The following is an 18,918-nucleotide window of genomic DNA, read 5'->3' on the forward strand; positions in this document are numbered from 1 at the left end:
TTCTTTGGCCCGTTAAGCCGTTGCTGGCGATTTCCCTAACCTTTATCATCGCTGCTGCTGCCAGTGAATCAACACTTTAAGGCCGTGGAAGGCTTCCAGCACTGGTTCACAGCAGAAAGCCCCTTGCCACCAGCTGCTGCTCCTGGAAGCACTGACACCTTCCTGTCCTGCCTCTCTTGGGTCCCCATACCTCTAAAAACATAATCAGGAGTAGCCTCTGGTGCAGTGGCTTTTTCTCAACTTTGGCTGAAACACTGAGACAATTTTAATTCTATACAATTTCTTGGCCTACTTCCAGAGACTCTGATTCTTCCGGGACCGGTATCAGTATTTCTTTTTTTTTTTAAAATAAATTTATTTATTTATTTATTTATGGCTGCGTTGGGTCTTCGTTGCTGCACGCGGGCTTTCTCTATTTGTGGTGAGTGGGGGCTACTCTCCGTTGCGGTGCGCGGGCTTCTCATTGCGGTGTGTTGTCTTGTTGTGGAGCACGGGCTCTAGGCACGCAGGCTTCAGGAGTTGTGGCTCCCAGGCTCGAGAGTGCAGGCTCAGTAGTTGTGGCGCACGGGCTTAGTTGCTCTGCAACATGTGGTATCTTCCCAGACAAGGACTCGAACCCGTGTCCCCTGCATTGGCAGGCGGATTCTTAACCACTGTGCCACCAGGGAATCCCGGTATCAGTATTTCTTTAGCTTCCCAAATGGTCTCAGTATACACTGGGTTGGAGAACCATGGCTCCAGTGATTTGAAGTTACAAGGTTTATTCCCTCTATTGCTTGGCTGGCTAAATTTTTTAAAAGTTAAGCAAGCCCCCAATTTCTGCTTCTGCAGCAGTTAAACTGCACATACTATATGCTATGGTTAGAGCCTATAATATTACAGTGCACCTATCTTGTAAGTAAGACCGGCCTTTGAGAATTGGCCCAGGAACCAAAACTATACTATTTCCTTTACAAGCTTTTCCTTTACAAGGCTTCCCATTCTTTGTCATTCCTAAGATGTTTCAATTTCCCAGAGAGGAAGGATTTATTGAAAGATAAAACACGGGGAACTTTAATTTGATTCTGGAGTAGATATTCCCAGGCTCAGTTTTTGGAAGGAACAAGGTTGGGATTTATCAGGCTAGAGGAAGTGTTAAGGATGTTTAACTGCTCCAGTGAGAAGCAGCCCCTAGGGAAGGGCTTGTGTGGGAGGAACGCCCATCTCCCCATCTTCCCAGATCTATGCTGCACAGCTTTTATTTCCTCTTCGTTCATAATTAAATGTGCTATTAAGTTGCTTCTGTTTTGAGACTGTCCATGAAAAGAACAAAAAGGCTACTGATTGTTAAAACTGGGGTAAAACCACCACTTACAGCCAGACAGGAACCACCCACGCTAGCTCCAGTGTTCAGGCAGTGTGGAAAAACCCTGGCCCCCAAATCATCACTTGTTCCTGCCTAGTTTTGCTCTGGATATAGCTTAAGTGACCACCTCCACATGCTACCTATGAAAAAAAAAAACTTTACAATACCTAAGTTAGAGGGTGGTGTGATGAGAACTACTGAGGATTACAGGAGGGACTCAGAGAACCAGGTGCAGTGCCTGGCCCATTCCTCTTTATTGCCATGCCCCCAAACTCTCAGTATTTCACTCCCCCAGACCCTCAGTTGAATAACTGCAGCTCCAGTGACCTTCATTGAACATGTTGCTTGCCTATAGCACATTTCTGCTCAAGTGATCTAGATCTTTGGAACTGAAGCCACTCAGACAAATGCTTTATTTTGAAAGGAGCCAACCAAAACTAAGAGGCTAAGTAATTTGCACTAAGTCACTCAAGTGGGATTTATAAAACAGAGTATGAATCTGCATCTCATTTTTACTGTTTCGTCCACCCCTAAATTCATAACTTAAATAAAAGACTGGAAGACTCACAGGTCTAGTAAGAAATGAACAGCTCTGCACACAGTGAGTGCAAGACCCTAAGGAACCATGAACCCCTCTCAACACTGCCTTTGACACCACAACAATCTCTCCTCCCCAAAACCCTACTGCAGCTCCCATCCCTACTTTTACCTAAAACAAACCCACCCCAATCAAAATGGGCACTTGGAATTTGTCTTCTGTCCTGGATGTGATTTACCACCTACAATAAAGTCCCAACAAAAACAGCCATACCCACGGCTCCTAATACGTATGATACTCTCTTCAGAAGTACAGCCCTTTCATGGTCTATGGATTTCAGAGAAGAGACTATTATCCCTCCCCAAATAAAAGCAGACATACATATTTAACATTTTATTCTTATTCCTTAAGCATACAAGTTTTTAATTCCATGAGTTTTGGTATGTTTACAAAGCAAAAAATAGGACAGAAGGTGGCAGTGTTAATCCATTTGAGAGAGGGAAAAACAAAAAAGGAAAGCGACCCTTTCAGTACCAACTTACATGAAACGCAAATCATTCTGGTGAACGCATTGGTTATAGCATACAGAAATAACAAAGACAAGCAAGCTAATTATTAAAGGTTAAAAGCTAACCTTAGAATGAACTGCTATAGTAGAGGACTAACATACAGGGAAATACCAAGGTCCTTGGGTCTCCTCTGTCTCAAAGAGGAATACAGACAAACAATAGTAAGTCCCCTAATCCACCTCCTCAATGGTGGGGCCAGACCCAGAGCCCCCTTTAGGGGCCTGGGCCCCAAAGCCGCCAGCCCCGGGGCCACCCGCCCCCTGGTACAGTCCGCTGATGATGGGGTTACACACCTGCTCCAGCTCCTTCCTCTTGTGCTCAAACTCGTCCTTCTCGGCCAAGGTGTTGGCGTCCAGCCAGGAAATCACCTCCTGGCACTTGTCCAGCACCTTCTTCTTGTCGGCCTCGCTGATCTTGCCCTTCAGCCCCTCATCCTCCACGGCGCTCTTCATGTTGAAGGCGTATGACTCCAGGGCGTTCTTGGCAGACACCCTCTCGCGCTGGACCTCGTCCTCGGCTTTGTACTTCTCCGCCTCCTGCACCATGCGCTCGATATCCTCCTTGCTCAGCCGGCCCTTGTCGTTGGTGATGGTGATCTTGTTGGCCTTGCCCGTGCTCTTGTCCATGGCCGTGACGTTCAGGATGCCATTGGCGTCGATGTCGAAGGTCACCTCGATCTGGGGCACTCCCCTGGGGGCCGGTGGGATGCCGCTCAGCTCGAAGCGCCCCAGCAGGTTGTTGTCCCGCGTCATGGCCCTCTCGCCCTCGTACACCTGGATCAGCACGCCGGGCTGGTTGTCCGAATAGGTGGTGAAGATCTGCGTCTGCTTGGTGGGGATGGTGGAGTTGCGCTTGATCAGGGCAGTCATCACGCCCCCAGCCGTCTCCAGCCCCAGCGACAGGGGAGCCACGTCCAGCAGCAGCAGGTCCTGCACGTTCTCAGACTTGTCTCCCATCAGGATGGCTGCCTGCACCGCCGCCCCATAGGCCACCGCCTCGTCGGGGTTGATGCTCTTGTTGAGGTCGCGCCCGTTGAAGAAGTCCTGCAGCAGCTTCTGCACCTTGGGGATGCGGGTGGAGCCCCCCACCAGGACCAGGTCTTGGATCTGAGCCTTGTCCAGCTTGGCGTCGCGCAGAGCCTTCTCCACCGGCTCCAGGGTGCTCCGGAACAGGTCCGAGCACAGCTCTTCGAACCGCGCCCTGGTGATGGACGTGTAGAAGTCGATGCCCTCGAACAGGGAATCGATCTCCAGGCTGGCCTGGGTGCTGGACGACAGGGTCCTCTTGGCCCTCTCGCAGGCGGTGCGCAGTCGCCTCACGGCCCGCTTGTTCTGGCTGATGTCCTTCTTGTGCTTCCTCTTGAACTCCTCCACGAAGTGGTTCACCAGCCTGTTGTCGAAGTCCTCCCCACCCAGGTGGGTGTCCCCGGCCGTGGCCTTCACCTCGAAGATGCCGTCGTCGATCGTCAGGATGGACACGTCGAACGTGCCCCCGCCCAGGTCAAAGATGAGCACGTTGCGCTCCCCCTTGCCCGTCCGGTCCAGGCCGTAGGCGATGGCGGCAGCCGTGGGCTCGTTGATGATCCTCAGCACGTTCAGCCCCGCGATCACCCCCGCATCCTTGGTGGCCTGGCGCTGCGAGTCGTTGAAGTAGGCCGGCACGGTGATCACCGCGTTGCTCACCGGGTGGCCCAGGTACGCCTCGGCGATCTCCTTCATCTTGGTCAGCACCATCGACGAGATCTCCTCGGGGTAGAACGCCTTGGTCTCCCCCTTGTAGCTCACCTGCACCTTGGGCTTGTCACCGTCGTTGATCACCCGGAAAGGCCAGTGCTTCATGTCCGACTGCACCACAGGATCGCCGAACTTGCGGCCGATCAGCCGCTTCGCGTCAAACACGGTGTTCTGTGGGTTCAGCGCCACCTGGTTCTTGGCCGCGTCGCCGATGAGCCGCTCGGTGTCCGTGAAGGCCACGTAGCTGGGGGTGGTGCGGTTGCCCTGATCGTTGGCGATGATCTCTACTTTGCCGTGCTGGAACACCCCCACGCAGGAGTAGGTGGTGCCCAGATCGATGCCAATGGCCGTGCTTTTCGCCATGCCGGTGTCCCGCCCTCTCGGCTCCGCAACGAACTTCAGACCTGAAAACGGCCAACGAGTTCAGCGACGAGGAGCTCGGTCCTTTCGGAATCCGAAAACTGAACGCGCCGGTGCCGCTCGGGGTGGTCCTCGCAGATAGTGTGTCTGCGGAAGCTGCGCTCACCAACCACACCAATCCTAGCAGCTCTCTCCAGGCTTGCCGTTTCTCTGAGGGCGGCTCTGTGTTTATGGTTTTTCATCAAGCTCCGCCTTTTCCCTCCTCAGCCAATCACAGAGCTCAGTGCGGCTGCCGGGTCGGGAATATTCCAGGAGTTTCTCCTCAGGTCCTGCCCCCTGGTTTTCTGGGACCAATCAGCTCCCTGGGTGCCGCCCCTCCCAGAACTCTCCAGACTCTTCTGGGATTCGCTGGAGGAAACTGGAGTCCTAAGGGAAGGGGGGGAGAGGCGCCGGGAAGAGTCGTTGTTGACTCCGGCCACCCAGTCTCCGTTTCCCTGGCGAGCCGCCTGCCAAGTAGTTGGATGTCGACCGGAAGGATGAGCACTAGGCTTGTAATAAGTAGGGCGGTGAGAGGTTCGTGGGGCTCAAATAAGTTTGATTGTTTAAAGTAGGATTAGGGGGTACACGATTCCGGGGAGACCCAAATTACAGAACGATCCGGAGTTTCTCTAAGAGGGTGGGGTATCTGTGGCCCAAAGAGACGCTGATTGGAGCCTGACGCTGATGGAAGCAGCCGCGTTTGGGCCGGTTCGCGGAGGGGCCGGGCTGCCTGAGAATTGCCTTGGCCATCCCGGCGTTTTTCCCATCTTATTTTTAAAATAGGAAGGACAAGGAAAGAGATAATGCAGTATAGTTTTGGCGTCATCTTTAGCCCTATATGGATGGAATATCTGGGGATGGGAAAATTTGAATTTTCAAAAGAAAAGTAATCAGGTAAACAGACGGTTCTTAAATTGGAGAAGGTTCCCAACGCCTTAGAAGGGACGTTTTCGGTCAGGGGCGTGGGGAGGGAAGGGCAGGGTTGGATCCACTGCGCCCCAGTCCCCGCCCAGAACCGCTCCCGTTTTCCTCGGGCTGGACTGGGGCTTGAGGAAGAAAAAAAATCTCTGTAGAAATTCAGCTATCATTAGGCCTTTGGGGCTCTCCCAGTTCCTCATCTTTCCCAGCCTGGGGTCCGGGCCACTCCCCTGTTTCCTTTCTGCCTTCTTCATTCCTGGTTCAGCCTCGGATGATTGGTGGTGCCAGGATTAATCTGAGTCCGGAATTCGGCCTTCTGCCTTGTCACTTGCAGCCTCTAGGCTGTCCACCGCTTTAAAATAAATGTGATGTGGTGGTGAGCCTGCGAGGGCGGGGCGGGAATGTTTACTCCTCTTTAACAGCATCATATGCTACAGCAGGTTGGCAGGTGGCTCACTTGAAAGCAAACTGGTCGGGATGGTGCTGTAAAGTGGGAGAGGTTGGCGGGACCCAGATTCTAGCTCCTTTAAAACTTCAGATTATTTGCTGTGCACGTAATTCTTCCATTTAGTTTTTTAGCCTGGATTTCAACTTTCTGTGCATTACCTTCCTTCCTGTTTTAGATACAGTTATATTTGGTAATTTGTTTCGGCCTTTGTTTCTTCATCCTTTGTGGGCAATGCAAGACCCCTTGTTAAGCGCCTAAAATGAAAATGTGAGGGACATTAAGGCAACAGTGCAGGGTTCACAACCCACAGAGAAGTAGACTCATTGCTGTACTCACATGTCTTGAGCGTAGAAAACATAACAGCACAAGTGGGAGGAGGCAGGGTTTTTTTTTTCTATTTGTTTATTTTATTTATTTATTTATTTTAGCTGTGTTGGGTATTCGTTGCTGCACGCGGGCTTTCTCTAGTTGTGGCAAGTGGAGGCTAATCTTTGTTGCGGTGCCTGGGCTCCTCATTGCGGTGGCTTCTCTCGTGCGGAACACGGGCGCGTGGGCTGCAGTAGTTGTGGCACATGGGCTCAGTAGTTGTGGCGCACGGGCTCAGTTGCTCCGCGGCATGTGGGATTTTCCGAGACCAGGGATCGAACCCGTCTCCCCTGCATTGTCAAGTGGATTCTCAACCACTGCGCCACCATGGAAGCCCCGGTCCTATGCATTTCTTTTTGTTTTTACTATGATACTTAACTCCAAACAGTATATTGGTTTTTTAAAATTTATTTTATTGAAGTATGGTTGATTTACAATGTTGTGTTAATGTCTGCTCTACAGCAAAATGATTGTTATACATATATATATATATTCCTTTTCATATTATTTTCTATCCAGTTTATCACAGGATATTGAATATACTGTGCTATACAGTAGGAACTTTAAGCAATATATTGTTTAGTGGTAAATGTTTTTAAGCATTACATACTATTTTTCTGTGATCTGCTTTTATTCTTCACATTGTGAGATTAATCCACGCTGGTATGTTAGTCATCCTACTGCTGCATGTAACACATGGTGTATTTTATGAATATACCCCCATTTCCCTATTGGAGAACACGTGAGTTCCTTATTTTCTCCCCCCTTACCAACAGTACCATCAAGGATGTATATATTAATCCTTGTATCTGTATGTGAGTGTTTAGGGTGCATCACCAGAAGTGGAAACACTGGGTTGAAGAGAGCATGCCTCATTTTTAGTAGGTACTGCTAAACTGTTTTCCAAAGGGATTCTATAAAGTTATATTCCTGCAAACAATGTCCAAAACAGTTTTTATTTCTTGGCTCTAGGATTTCCTCACAAACCAGATTACATCCAGAAGCTTTGTTGGAGGCTGTTGCATCATGCAGGGGAGCTAAGTGAGACGATGGTGGATCCCACCAGAGTCAAGGAGCAGTAGAGTTGTGAGATGCGGCCAAATTTTGGTGTTAAGGTATCACCAGCATGATTTGCTGACAAATTGGATATAGAATATGCAAACAGGACTCAAGCAGACTCCAAGGTTTCGGGCACAAGCAACAGGCAGGTAGAGGTATCATTCTGGAGGGGCTTGTGCACTAGCCAGTTGCAAAGGATTCCAGGGATGAGAGGCCTGGGGAAACAGGCCTGGGAGGCTCACGGGCTTCAGTAGCTGAGATGGCAGGCCAGTCTCCGCGTAGATTAATTTTAGAGAGCTATGAGATCTGCCTAGTGGGTTGGGAGGACTGTTTACTTCTGAAAGTGCTCCTGGGGGTGAAGAAGATTCAGTGTGCTTTGGGGTAGGGGTCTTATCAAATCACTGTCACCCCCGTGAAGAGAGGCTGTAGGGCTCAGGAATGCGAGGACTGGAAAGTGATTTCCATGACTGGAATTAAGAAAAGTTCACGTGACCATCTTCACCATGGCTGTAGCTCAATCTTTTTAATGTAAATTTATTTATTTATTTATTTATTTATTTTATTTATTTATTTATGGCTGCGTTGGGTCTTCGTTGCTGCACGCAGGCTTTCTCTAGTTGCGGCGAGCAGGGGCTACTCTTTGGTTGCGACTCATGGCCTTCTCATTGCAGTGGCTTCTCTTGCTGCAGAGCACGGGCTCTAGGTGTGCAGGCTTCAGCAGTTGTGGCTCACGGGCTCTAGAGCACAGACTCAGGAGTTGTGGCGCATGGGCCCAATTGCTCGGTGGCATGTGGGATCCTCCTGGACCAGGATCAGATGGAACCCATGTCCGCTGGATTCTTAACCACTGCACCACCATGGAAGTCCCTCACTCTTATACTCTAAACCTGGGACTGACAAAGGAAGGAGGGTCTGAACACCTAGGGCAGGACTTGGATCATTCTCTGCAAGAGAATGCAGAAGAGACCCTATGGACAAGAAATGAAGTTGACCATTTAATAGTAATGTCAAGGACTAAGGAAAACTGGATGAGGTACTGACTAGGCTGTGTTAGCTAATGTCTAAACTATTTGGAATAATATAATTGTAGCTAATGCCTAAATAAGGCTTACTATGTGTTAGGCAGTTTTAAGTGCATTTAAATATAGTTAAACCTAACAACTCCGTAAGAGTAGGTACTCTTTGGGGCTTCCCTGGTGGTGCAGTGGTTAAGAATCCGCCTGCCAATGCAGGGGACACGGGTTCGAGCCCTGGCCCGGGGAAGATCCCACATGCCGCGGAGCAATTCAGCCCGTTCGCCACAACTAGTAAGCCTGCGCTCTAGAGCTCGTGAGCCACAACTACTGAGCCCACGTGCCACAACTACCGAAGCCAGCGCACCTAGAGCCCGTGCTCTGCAACAGGAGAAGCCACCGCAATGAGAAGCCCATGCACCGCCACGAAGAGGAGCCCCTGCTCACCGCAACCGGAGAAAGCCTGTGCTCAGCAACAAAGACCCAACGCAACCAAAAATAAAAATAAAGAAATTAAAAAATAAAAACAGTAGGTACTCTTTTATCCATTTACAAATGAGGAAATAGAGTGGCTAAGTAACTTAGCCAAAGTTGAACAGCTATAAGTATTCAGTCTGGCTCCCTACATCTTAACCAGTCCCCTGTACTTCCTATGTGATACTGTCACCCTAGAAAAATGCACTTACAAATGCAAGTCCTCATGTACACTACCCAGAGACACCCATCAACCTAGAATTGTTGTTGGGTTTTTTTTTGCCTAAATAAAAATGGGCAGAAATGTGTTTGGAAGGGTAGAATCTAAACTATAGGAAAGTATGTGAACAAAAAAGAACCAAGCTGCAACATAACTACGTGGAGTATTAGTCCATATTTATGAAGCTCAAAAAGATACAAAACACAAAACCAAACAATATTTTAGGGACACATTCAATTCAGAGTACAAAGAAAAGCCAAAGAATGATACAGCCACAATTCAGCTGGGTGACATCCTCTGAGTGGGAGGGAGAAAAAGAAAAATGGAATCAAAGAAAGGTTTGCTTCAGTTATTGGAAATGTTTAAAGCTAGGCCATAGGTGTATTATATACTAGACAGAAAGGAATTTGAATCCTGACTGACACTGATCTCGGAGAGACCAGTGAGTGGTCCTGAAGAGAGATCTTAGTTCCTGCCCAGGAATAGAACCTAGCCGCTAGTCCAGCAGGGGCTAGAGGCTAGAAGCAAAGTTCCCTGGCTCTTGCCCCATTTGAAAGCAAGAATGTTTCAAGGAGGCAACAACTGTAAGAACAGGTACAAAGTTTATTATTAGAGACACAGCACAAGTGGGAGAACAGCACACAGAGAAGCAGTTTATTTAAGACGGAAGCAAGGCAGAAATACACGGAGAGAAAGGATATGGGTGTCCTCTCTAATGAGGAGTACCGTGAAAGGGTGATTTAAATCACATGTAGGACGGGTCTTCCGGGTCTTTGTTTACCTTTAGCCAATTATCTTCTTTTTTCACAGCTGACCAGTCCTAGACCCTCCCCAAGATGCGAGTGCAGCTTTTTGCCAAGATGGATTCCGCTGCAGAGGCCTGTGGGGGGTATGTCGACACTTATTAGGGGGTGGTGCCCCCTCCCTTTTTGACCCCCAAGGAGCCATCCTGCGCATGTGCAGACAGGGAAGTTTACCTTGACCTCAGGAATGCTCATCTTATCTCTTAACTTCAGCAGAGCTCAGCTTCTGCCACTTGCTTTGTCCTTGGAGTGTCTGGGTGAGAACCAAGCTTCAATTTTACTCCACTTGACAAACACCAGTGTCCAGCTCAGGGGCCTCAATACCTCCTATCTCTCTGACCTTAGGGAAATTATTTAACATCCCTGAGCTTTCCTCTCCTTGCTTGCAAGGTAGGGTAGATACATATCTACTTTGCAAGGTTTTAAGGATTCAATAAAATGAAACACATAAAAAGCCTACGACAGCCCAAAGCACTAAATATATGGTGGCTGCTAAGATTATACAGAACCCGTGGTCAGAGAATAGCAATGGGAGCAGCTAACTGTGTCCTGTAGGGAGTACCAAACAGGGCAATTTCAAGGAGGGAAAAAAAAAAAAAAAGATCTGGCAAAGACGATTAAGGAAAATAAAAGTTGGAAAAAATCTTTGCTGAGTGGGGACCAAGCTGGAAACGTTCCATAGGAAAACAGATGCAAAAGATGTGCAATATTTAAAAGATGAATTATTAGGTACACAAACTGGTACACTCCACCTGGAGTAGTGATGGCAGGTAGAGAAACAGGCACTCTGAAGGAGACTGCTGTTACGAGTATAAACTGGGACAACTTTATGGAACATACATTACTACTTTAAATGCCCAAATCCTTTGACTCTGAAATTCTACTTTTGGAAATGTATTCTACAACACAACTTCAAATGGGTGCAAATTAATAGGGAATCAGCACTGGCATATACCATGACCAGAAGCTCAAACGCCCCCTTACCAGAAGCTGGATAATTTACAATACAGCCTTATAGCACCATACCCTGTATATGCTGGTGGGGAATCTCCTTTATGACGATGACAAATAGGAGCACAGACTATGCTTTTTCCCCCATTTTTTTTACTGTGGTGAAATACACATAAAATTTACCATCTTTACCATTTTTTAAAAAATTTTTTATTGGGGTATCGTTGACTTACAATGTCGTGTTAGTTTCAGGCATACAGCAGAGTGAATCAGCTATACATATATTCACTCTTTTTTGTTACATTCTTTTCCCATATAGGCCATTACAGAGTATTGAGTAGAGTTCCCTGTGCTATACAATAGCGCATTAGTTACTTTTTTAATATGTAGTAGCATGTATGTGTTAATCCTAATCTTCCAATTTATCCCCCTCCCCATCTTTACCACTTTTAAGCATACACTTCAGTGGTAATAAACATTCATCACATTGAACAACCATCATCACCATCCATCCCCGTGAACTCTTTTCATCTTCTAAAACAGAAACTCTATATCCATTAAACAGTAACTCTTCATTTCCTCATTCCCTGCCCCTGGCAACCACCAGTATATGCTTCTAAAATATATCTGGACAACCTATGTTTTCACCAATTGATCAAAAGGAAAATTGGATGTCTGTGTTAATGGTGTCATAAAAACCTCAAATATTAGTATAGTATCACAATCAATCTAGAAATTCTTAACATTGGTGTCAATATGTGGCAAATCTACTTTTTGTATGTCGTTGCAAAGAGGTACAGCTAGATGTCAACTGTGATGCTCATTCACTGGTGGTTAACCTTTCATGTCCCTAAATCTTTCTGTACCGTCTTGTTTTCACTGAGACCAATCTATTTTTTATTTGCTTTAAAATATTTTATTGGGCTTCCCTGGTGGCGCAGTGGTTGAGAATCTGCCTGCCAATGCAGGGGACACGGGTTCGAGCCCTGGTCTGGGAAGATCCCACATGCCGCGGAGCAACTAGGCCCGTGAGCCACAACTACTGAGCCTGCGCGTCTGGAGCCTGTGCCCCGCAACAAGAGAGGCCGCGACAATGAGAGGCCCGCGCACCGCGATGAAGAGTGGCCCCCGCTTGCCACAACTAGAGAAAGCCCTCGCACAGAAATGAAGACCCAACACAGCCAAAAATAAATAAATAAATAAAAATAAATTTTAAAAAATATATATATATATTTTATTGGAATCCTTTGGGTAGGACCAAGTAAAGGCCACCTAATTGAGTTTGGTCCCCAAATTTCTAGGCAGTCCCCTCCCTCCACCCCAGGAGGTTGACAGCTGCTCATGCCGGTTAATGCAGGAAAGATGTGAAGTTCCGAGGATCTGTCCAACACCAGGTAGAGAACATCCTTTGTGTCAGCAAAATTCTGAAATTTCATAAAAGCAACACATATTAGGAACATGCAAGCAACTGGCAGTAAAGCATGAATCTAGGGCTTCCCTGGTGGCGCAGTGGTTAAGAATCTGCCTGCCAACGCAGGGGACACGGGTTCGAGCCCTGGTCCGGGAAGATCCCACATGACGCGGAGAAACTAAGCCCATGTGCCACAACTACTGAGCCTGCGCTCTTGAGCCCGCGTGCCACAACTACTGAAGCCCGAGCGCCTAAAGCCTGTGCTCCACAACAAGAGAAACCACCACAAGAAGAAGCCCTCGCACTGCAATGAAGACCCAATGCAGCCAAAAATAAGTAAATAAAATATTTTTAAAAAGCATGAATCATAGATACAAAACAGATTGGTAGTTATCAGAGAGAAAGGTGGTTAGGCAAAAAGGATCAGTTGCATGGTGACTAGACTTACTGTGGTGATCGCTTTCTATTGTATATAAATATCCAAAACGTTATGTTCCTGAAACTAATGTAGTTATATACCAGTTTTACTTTAAAAAAAGAAAGGTCTGGGTGGGCAGGGGAATTGCCACACAGGGTGGAAAGAAGCATAAGAGTGGATCAGGTGGTTTCAAAGATCCTCAGAGAAGTTCTCAGAGACTCTAGTCCAACCAGGTCATCATTACCACTCTGGAGATGGTAGGAAAACCAGCAAGAGACTTACCACAGTACCCAGGCAGAAGGCACGCTACTCTCCACTTCTTGTCACTCTCCACTTCTCGTCACAGCTTGTTGATGAAGTGGCAGGAACCACATTACCTGGGCATCCCAGCCATCCCAACAGCACTTCTCCAAGAGAATTCCAAACTTTAGGCCTTCAGCCACCAGGCTATCCCTGAATCTCTGTGAAGGGGCACTGCCCCGGCTGGGCTTCCAAAGCTCTCAAGCTAGAAAGATGAAAGCAGGACCACCGATGAGAAATACAAGCAGAGAGCTACAGCCCTCCCATTGGCTCCTCTCAAAAATCCAAGTATCCAGTTCCCCAAATGAGTCAGAAATTAATTTTGACATCAGGACCAGCATCAGAGACTCTAGTCTGAGAAATCATCATCCCCAATTTAGGGAGACCTGGATCAAGGGAAGCCATTATGGGGAAGAATCTAGAACATTCAAAAACAACAGCCCCCGTATAAAGATCTAGCAAATTAAGAATTCAGGGATGGGAAGTTCAGGAGAGAAAAGAAGTAGGAAACAAACTTAGAACTGCGGAGAACAGCTCCATCAAGCAGGCCCAGCATGCAGGGTAGTTTATAGTAGTAAAACAGGTGGAGAAAGCAGGTTTAGCAAGGCTTAAACAAAACTCTGGGGAGTTAAAAAAGTGAGAGACACTGAGAGCGCCCGCACACCTAACACTCACCTTTATTCAAAAATAACACATGGGTCGGTGAACGTCTTAATTCCCTAATGGAGAAACGAGACACACGAATAAGTGGCTCCCCCGAGCCCAAATACTAGTGATCCCAACCCGGGGGATGGAGGTGGTCAGCGCGCTGCGGTGATGGCGTCAGCGAGACACTCAGAATCACTTGGGGTCATCATCACTCCCGTCCTCCCCCAGTACAACCACCAGCCACTCCATATCGCACAATCCACTCACCCTCGAGGCGCTGCGGACCCTCCTTCGAGAAATCAGGGTCCTGGGAAGAAACCAGTGAGTTAGCAGAAGCCAGGGCGACTACCACACGAGTCCCCCCTGCCCTGGGCTGCGTCAGTTCCAAGCAGTGGAGTCACAGAGACATCAGAAATTCTAGTCTGTAATGATAGCTCATCCTGCTCAGCCCGAGACTTCGGTCCCTTCAGTGTCCAACACGGCCCTGAGGTACTCAGGTACCTGTACGCCGGCAGCTGTGCAAAGATGGCGCAGGCCGTCGCCTTCCTCTCGGAAGGTTGCACAGCGGGCGCCAGGCGGATCCCAAAGCCACCATCTTCGCCATCCACGAGTTCACTGCACAAAGAGAACGACAAGGCCTGGGCCAGGGCCGTTTATTTACGGCGGCGTGGCGTCGGGGCCTGACGGGCCTATAGCTGTCTTCTGAGAGGCCTGTCTCGATCCTCAGAATTTTCCCCATCGCTTGTCCAAACAAGACTAAAGTTAAGTGAAAGAGTGGCCATGAGTGGACGTTTCACATTCTTCTGGGCAAATATTCGGAGATGTTTTGTGAATTTTGAAAAACAAAAAAACAGGTGACTTTACTGGCCAGGCCGGAGAAGTCCGCGACGCTGCCAAGTGCGCGCGCAGCTGAACGCTCATCCTGGGTGGCCTACCAGATAGTCCTGTCCCTGCTTGTGTAACCAAGGGACTTCGCTCTAGTTCTCAATTGTCCCGGTTTGGATTCGGGGGTCCCTCCAAGGGACTGCCACCCTCCTCTGTCTAACCAGCGAAATCTGAATTTGCAAGACCTGTCAGGTACATTAAACTTCCTGTCCTTTTTTTTTTTTTTAAACACCTTTATTAAGGTATAATTGTGTCCACTGAAAAAAAATGCACGTCCTAAAAGTTGAGAATCTGTTTTATTTGGTGGATAAAACTGAGGACTTAGGCCTGGTCGCAGCCTCTCAGTTCTGAAGAGGTAAGGGAGAAGCCAGGCTATATAAGAGTTTTTGCGACAAAGATCGGGTAGTCGGCACTTCATAAGATTACTGTCAATTAGAGAAAACAAGGGATTTCCCTGGTGGCGCAGTGGTAAAGAATCTGCCTGCCAATGCAGGGGAAACGGGTTCGATCCCTGGTCCAGGAAGATCCCACCTGCCGCGGAGCAACTAAGCCCCTGCGCCACAACTACTGAGCGTACGGTCTAGAGCCTGCGTGTCACAGCTACTGAAGCCCGCGCATCTAGAGCCCGTGCTCCGCAACAAAAAGAAGCCACCACAATGAGAAGCCCACACACCACAACGAAGCGTAAACCCCGATTGCTGCAGCTAGAGAAGGCCCTCACGCAGCAGAGAAGACCCAATGCAGCCAAAAATAAAAAAATAAATTAATTAAAATATAAAATTAAAGAACCCCATACTGTTCTCCATAGTGGCTGTATCTATTTACATTCCCACCAACAGTGCAAGAGTGTCCCCTTTTCTCCACACTCTCTCCAGCATTTGTTGTTTGTAGATTTTCTGATGATTCCCACCCTAACTGGTGTGAGGTGATACCTCATTGTAGCTTTTTTTTTTTTTAACATCTTTATTGGAGTATAATTGCTTTACAATGGTGTGTTAGTTTCTGCTATATAACAAAGTGAATCAGATATATATATACATATATCCCCATATCTCCTCCCTCTTGCTTCTCCCTCCCACCCTCCCTATCCCACCCCTCTAGGTGGACACAAAGCACAGAGCTGATCTCCCTGTGCTATGTGGCTGCTTCCTACTAGCTAGCTATTTTACATTTGGTAGTGTATATGTGTCCACTATGGAGAACAGTGTGGAGGTTCCTTAAAAAACTAAAAATAGCCTTACCATATGATCCAGCAATCCCACTATTGGGCATATACCCAGAGAAAACCATAATTCAAACAGACGCATGCACCCCAATGTTTATTGCAGTACTATTTACAATAGCCAGGTCATGGAAGCAACCTAAATGCCCATCGACAGACGAATGGATAAGGAAGATGTGGTACAGATATACAATGGAATATTACTCAGCCATAAAAAGGAACGAAATTGGGTCATTTGTAGAGATGTGGATGGATCTAGAGACTGTCATACAGAGTGAAGTAACTCAGAAAGAGAAAAACAAATATCGTATATTAACGCATATATGTGGAACCTAGATAAATGGTACAGATGAACCGGTTTGCAGAGCAGAAATAGAGACACAGATGTAGAGAACAAATGTATGGACACCAAGGGGGGAAAGTGGCGGGGTGGGGGGATGGTGGTGGGATGAACTGGGAGGTTGGGATTGACATGTATACACTAATATGTATAAAATAGATCACTAATAAGAACCTGCTGTATAAAAAATAAATTAAATTAAAAAAAAAATTAAAACCAGACATCTCAAGTTAATGAATTTAACTAAACATGCCGCAACAAAGATCCCATGTGCCGCAACTAAGACCCGGCGCAGCCCAAAATAAATATTATTTTAAAAATCTCTTCCAAGAATCCTATAGTATTCATCTGTTTATTTGACACATTTCTCAGCTCCCAGTGGTTGAGTTCCGCCTGTGGTTGATGTTGCAAAGTGATTTTAAGTTCCAGGAAGTGTATATGTACAGGTAGGTAATGACTTCTCATATTCTAAAGTGGCTGTTTTTATTGGCCGCGGCGCGCCGTTTGCAGGATCTTAGGACTGAACCCAGGCCCGCAGTGAAAGCGCCGAGTCCTAACCACTGGACAAGAAAATTTCCTGATGTTGCTTTTTAATGAACCATTTCCCTAATGAGGACTCATGAAAGTAGTTGGCCCAGCTTCAGGAATTCTCTTCTTTGGCCCGTTAAGCCGTTGCTGGCGATTTCCCTAACCTTTATCATCGCTGCTGCTGCCAGTGAATCAACACTTTAAGGCCGTGGAAGGCTTCCAGCACTGGTTCACAGCAGAAAGCCCCTTGCCACCAGCTGCTGCTCCTGGAAGCACTGACACCTTCCTGTCCTGCCTCTCTTGGGTCCCCATACCTCTAAAAACATAATCAGGAGTAGCCTCTGGTGCAGTGGCTTTTTCTCAACTTTGGCTGAAACACTGAGACAATTTTAATTCTATACAATTTCTTGGCCTACTTCCAGAGACTCTGATTCTTCCGGGACCGGTATCAGTATTTCTTTTTTTTTTTAAAATAAATTTATTTATTTATTTATTTATGGCTGCGTTGGGTCTTCGTTGCTGCACGCGGGCTTTCTCTATTTGTGGTGAGTGGGGGCTACTCTCCGTTGCGGTGCGCGGGCTTCTCATTGCGGTGTGTTGTCTTGTTGTGGAGCACGGGCTCTAGGCACGCAGGCTTCAGGAGTTGTGGCTCCCAGGCTCGAGAGTGCAGGCTCAGTAGTTGTGGCGCACGGGCTTAGTTGCTCTGCAACATGTGGTATCTTCCCAGACAAGGACTCGAACCCGTGTCCCCTGCATTGGCAGGCGGATTCTTAACCACTGTGCCACCAGGGAATCCCGGTATCAGTATTTCTTTAGCTTCCCAAATGGTCTCAGTATACACTGGGTTGGAGAACCATGGCTCCAGTGATTTGAAGTTACAAGGTTTATTCCCTCTATTGCTTGGCTGGCTAAATTTTTTAAAAGTTAAGCAAGCCCCCAATTTCTGCTTCTGCAGCAGTTAAACTGCACATACTATATGCTATGGTTAGAGCCTATAATATTACAGTGCACCTATCTTGTAAGTAAGACCGGCCTTTGAGAATTGGCCCAGGAACCAAAACTATACTATTTCCTTTACAAGCTTTTCCTTTACAAGGCTTCCCATTCTTTGTCATTCCTAAGATGTTTCAATTTCCCAGAGAGGAAGGATTTATTGAAAGATAAAACACGGGGAACTTTAATTTGATTCTGGAGTAGATATTCCCAGGCTCAGTTTTTGGAAGGAACAAGGTTGGGATTTATCAGGCTAGAGGAAGTGTTAAGGATGTTTAACTGCTCCAGTGAGAAGCAGCCCCTAGGGAAGGGCTTGTGTGGGAGGAACGCCCATCTCCCCATCTTCCCAGATCTATGCTGCACAGCTTTTATTTCCTCTTCGTTCATAATTAAATGTGCTATTAAGTTGCTTCTGTTTTGAGACTGTCCATGAAAAGAACAAAAAGGCTACTGATTGTTAAAACTGGGGTAAAACCACCACTTACAGCCAGACAGGAACCACCCACGCTAGCTCCAGTGTTCAGGCAGTGTGGAAAAACCCTGGCCCCCAAATCATCACTTGTTCCTGCCTAGTTTTGCTCTGGATATAGCTTAAGTGACCACCTCCACATGCTACCTATGAAAAAAAAAAACTTTACAATACCTAAGTTAGAGGGTGGTGTGATGAGAACTACTGAGGATTACAGGAGGGACTCAGAGAACCAGGTGCAGTGCCTGGCTCATTCCTCTTTATTGCCATGCCCCCAAACTCTCAGTATTTCACTCCCCCAGACCCTCAGTTGAATAACTGCAGCTCCAGTGACCTTCATTGAACATGTTGCTTGCCTATAGCACATTTCTGCTCAAGTGATCTAGATCTTTGGAACTGAAGCCACTTAGACAAATGCTTTATTTTGAAAGGAGCCAACCAAAACTAAGAGGCTAAGTAATTTGCACTAAGTCACTCAAGTGGGATTTATAAAACAGAGTATGAATCTGCATCTCATTTTTACTGTTTCGTCCACCCCTAAATTCATAACTTAAATAAAAGACTGGAAGACTCACAGGTTTAGTAAGAAATGAACAGCTCTGCACACAGTGAGTGCAAGACCCTAAGGAACCATGAACCCCTCTCAACACTGCTTTTGACACCACAACAATCTCTCCTCCCCAAAACCCTACTACAGCTCCCATCCCTACTTTTACCTAAAACAAACCCCACCCCAATCAAAATGGGCACTTGGAATTTGTTTTCTGTCCTGGATGTGATTTACCACCTACAATAAAGTCCCAACAAAAACAGCCATACCCACGGCTCCTAATACGTATGATACTCTCTTCAGAAGTACAGCCCTTTC

General features: G+C 47.1%; 1 protein-coding gene, 3 long non-coding RNA genes and 3 other non-coding genes across 7 annotated transcripts; 2 read left to right on the forward strand and 5 right to left on the reverse strand.

The window, feature by feature from the left end:
* Positions 1-2,263: 2,263 nt before the first annotated feature.
* Positions 2,264-4,760, reverse strand: LOC103004668 (heat shock 70 kDa protein 1B). Its single transcript, XM_057554564.1, has one exon. It carries the CDS (start codon positions 4,546-4,548, stop codon positions 2,623-2,625), a length of 1,926 nt encoding a protein of 641 aa, XP_057410547.1. The 5' UTR covers positions 4,549-4,760; the 3' UTR covers positions 2,264-2,622.
* Positions 4,761-4,875: 115 nt separating this feature from the next.
* Positions 4,876-9,971, forward strand: LOC130709033 (uncharacterized). The gene is made up of 3 exons (XR_009009452.1): positions 4,876-5,478; positions 7,289-7,431; positions 9,893-9,971. It is a non-coding gene; the product is annotated as an uncharacterized LOC130709033 (long non-coding RNA).
* A 2,071-nt stretch (positions 9,972-12,042) lies between these two features.
* LOC130709032 (uncharacterized) lies at positions 12,043-14,373 on the reverse strand. The gene is made up of 4 exons (XR_009009450.1): positions 13,881-14,373; positions 13,641-13,684; positions 12,948-13,170; positions 12,043-12,260 (listed from the first exon to the last, which is right to left on the reverse strand). It is a non-coding gene; the product is annotated as an uncharacterized LOC130709032 (long non-coding RNA).
* On the reverse strand, positions 12,835-12,917 carry LOC130709142 (small nucleolar RNA ZL8). Its single transcript, XR_009009630.1, has one exon. It is a non-coding gene; the product is annotated as a small nucleolar RNA ZL8 (small nucleolar RNA).
* On the reverse strand, positions 13,272-13,338 carry LOC130709138 (small nucleolar RNA SNORD52). Its single transcript, XR_009009626.1, has one exon. It is a non-coding gene; the product is annotated as a small nucleolar RNA SNORD52 (small nucleolar RNA).
* On the reverse strand, positions 13,764-13,826 carry LOC130709139 (small nucleolar RNA SNORD48). Its single transcript, XR_009009627.1, has one exon. It is a non-coding gene; the product is annotated as a small nucleolar RNA SNORD48 (small nucleolar RNA).
* LOC130709034 (uncharacterized) lies at positions 14,359-15,261 on the forward strand. The gene is made up of 2 exons (XR_009009453.1): positions 14,359-14,690; positions 14,992-15,261. It is a non-coding gene; the product is annotated as an uncharacterized LOC130709034 (long non-coding RNA).
* The last annotated feature ends 3,657 nt before the right edge of the window (positions 15,262-18,918 follow it).

This window comes from Balaenoptera acutorostrata, chromosome 10 (assembly GCF_949987535.1).
Source record: "Balaenoptera acutorostrata chromosome 10, mBalAcu1.1, whole genome shotgun sequence".
NCBI classification, from domain to species: Eukaryota; Metazoa; Chordata; class Mammalia; order Artiodactyla; family Balaenopteridae; genus Balaenoptera; species Balaenoptera acutorostrata.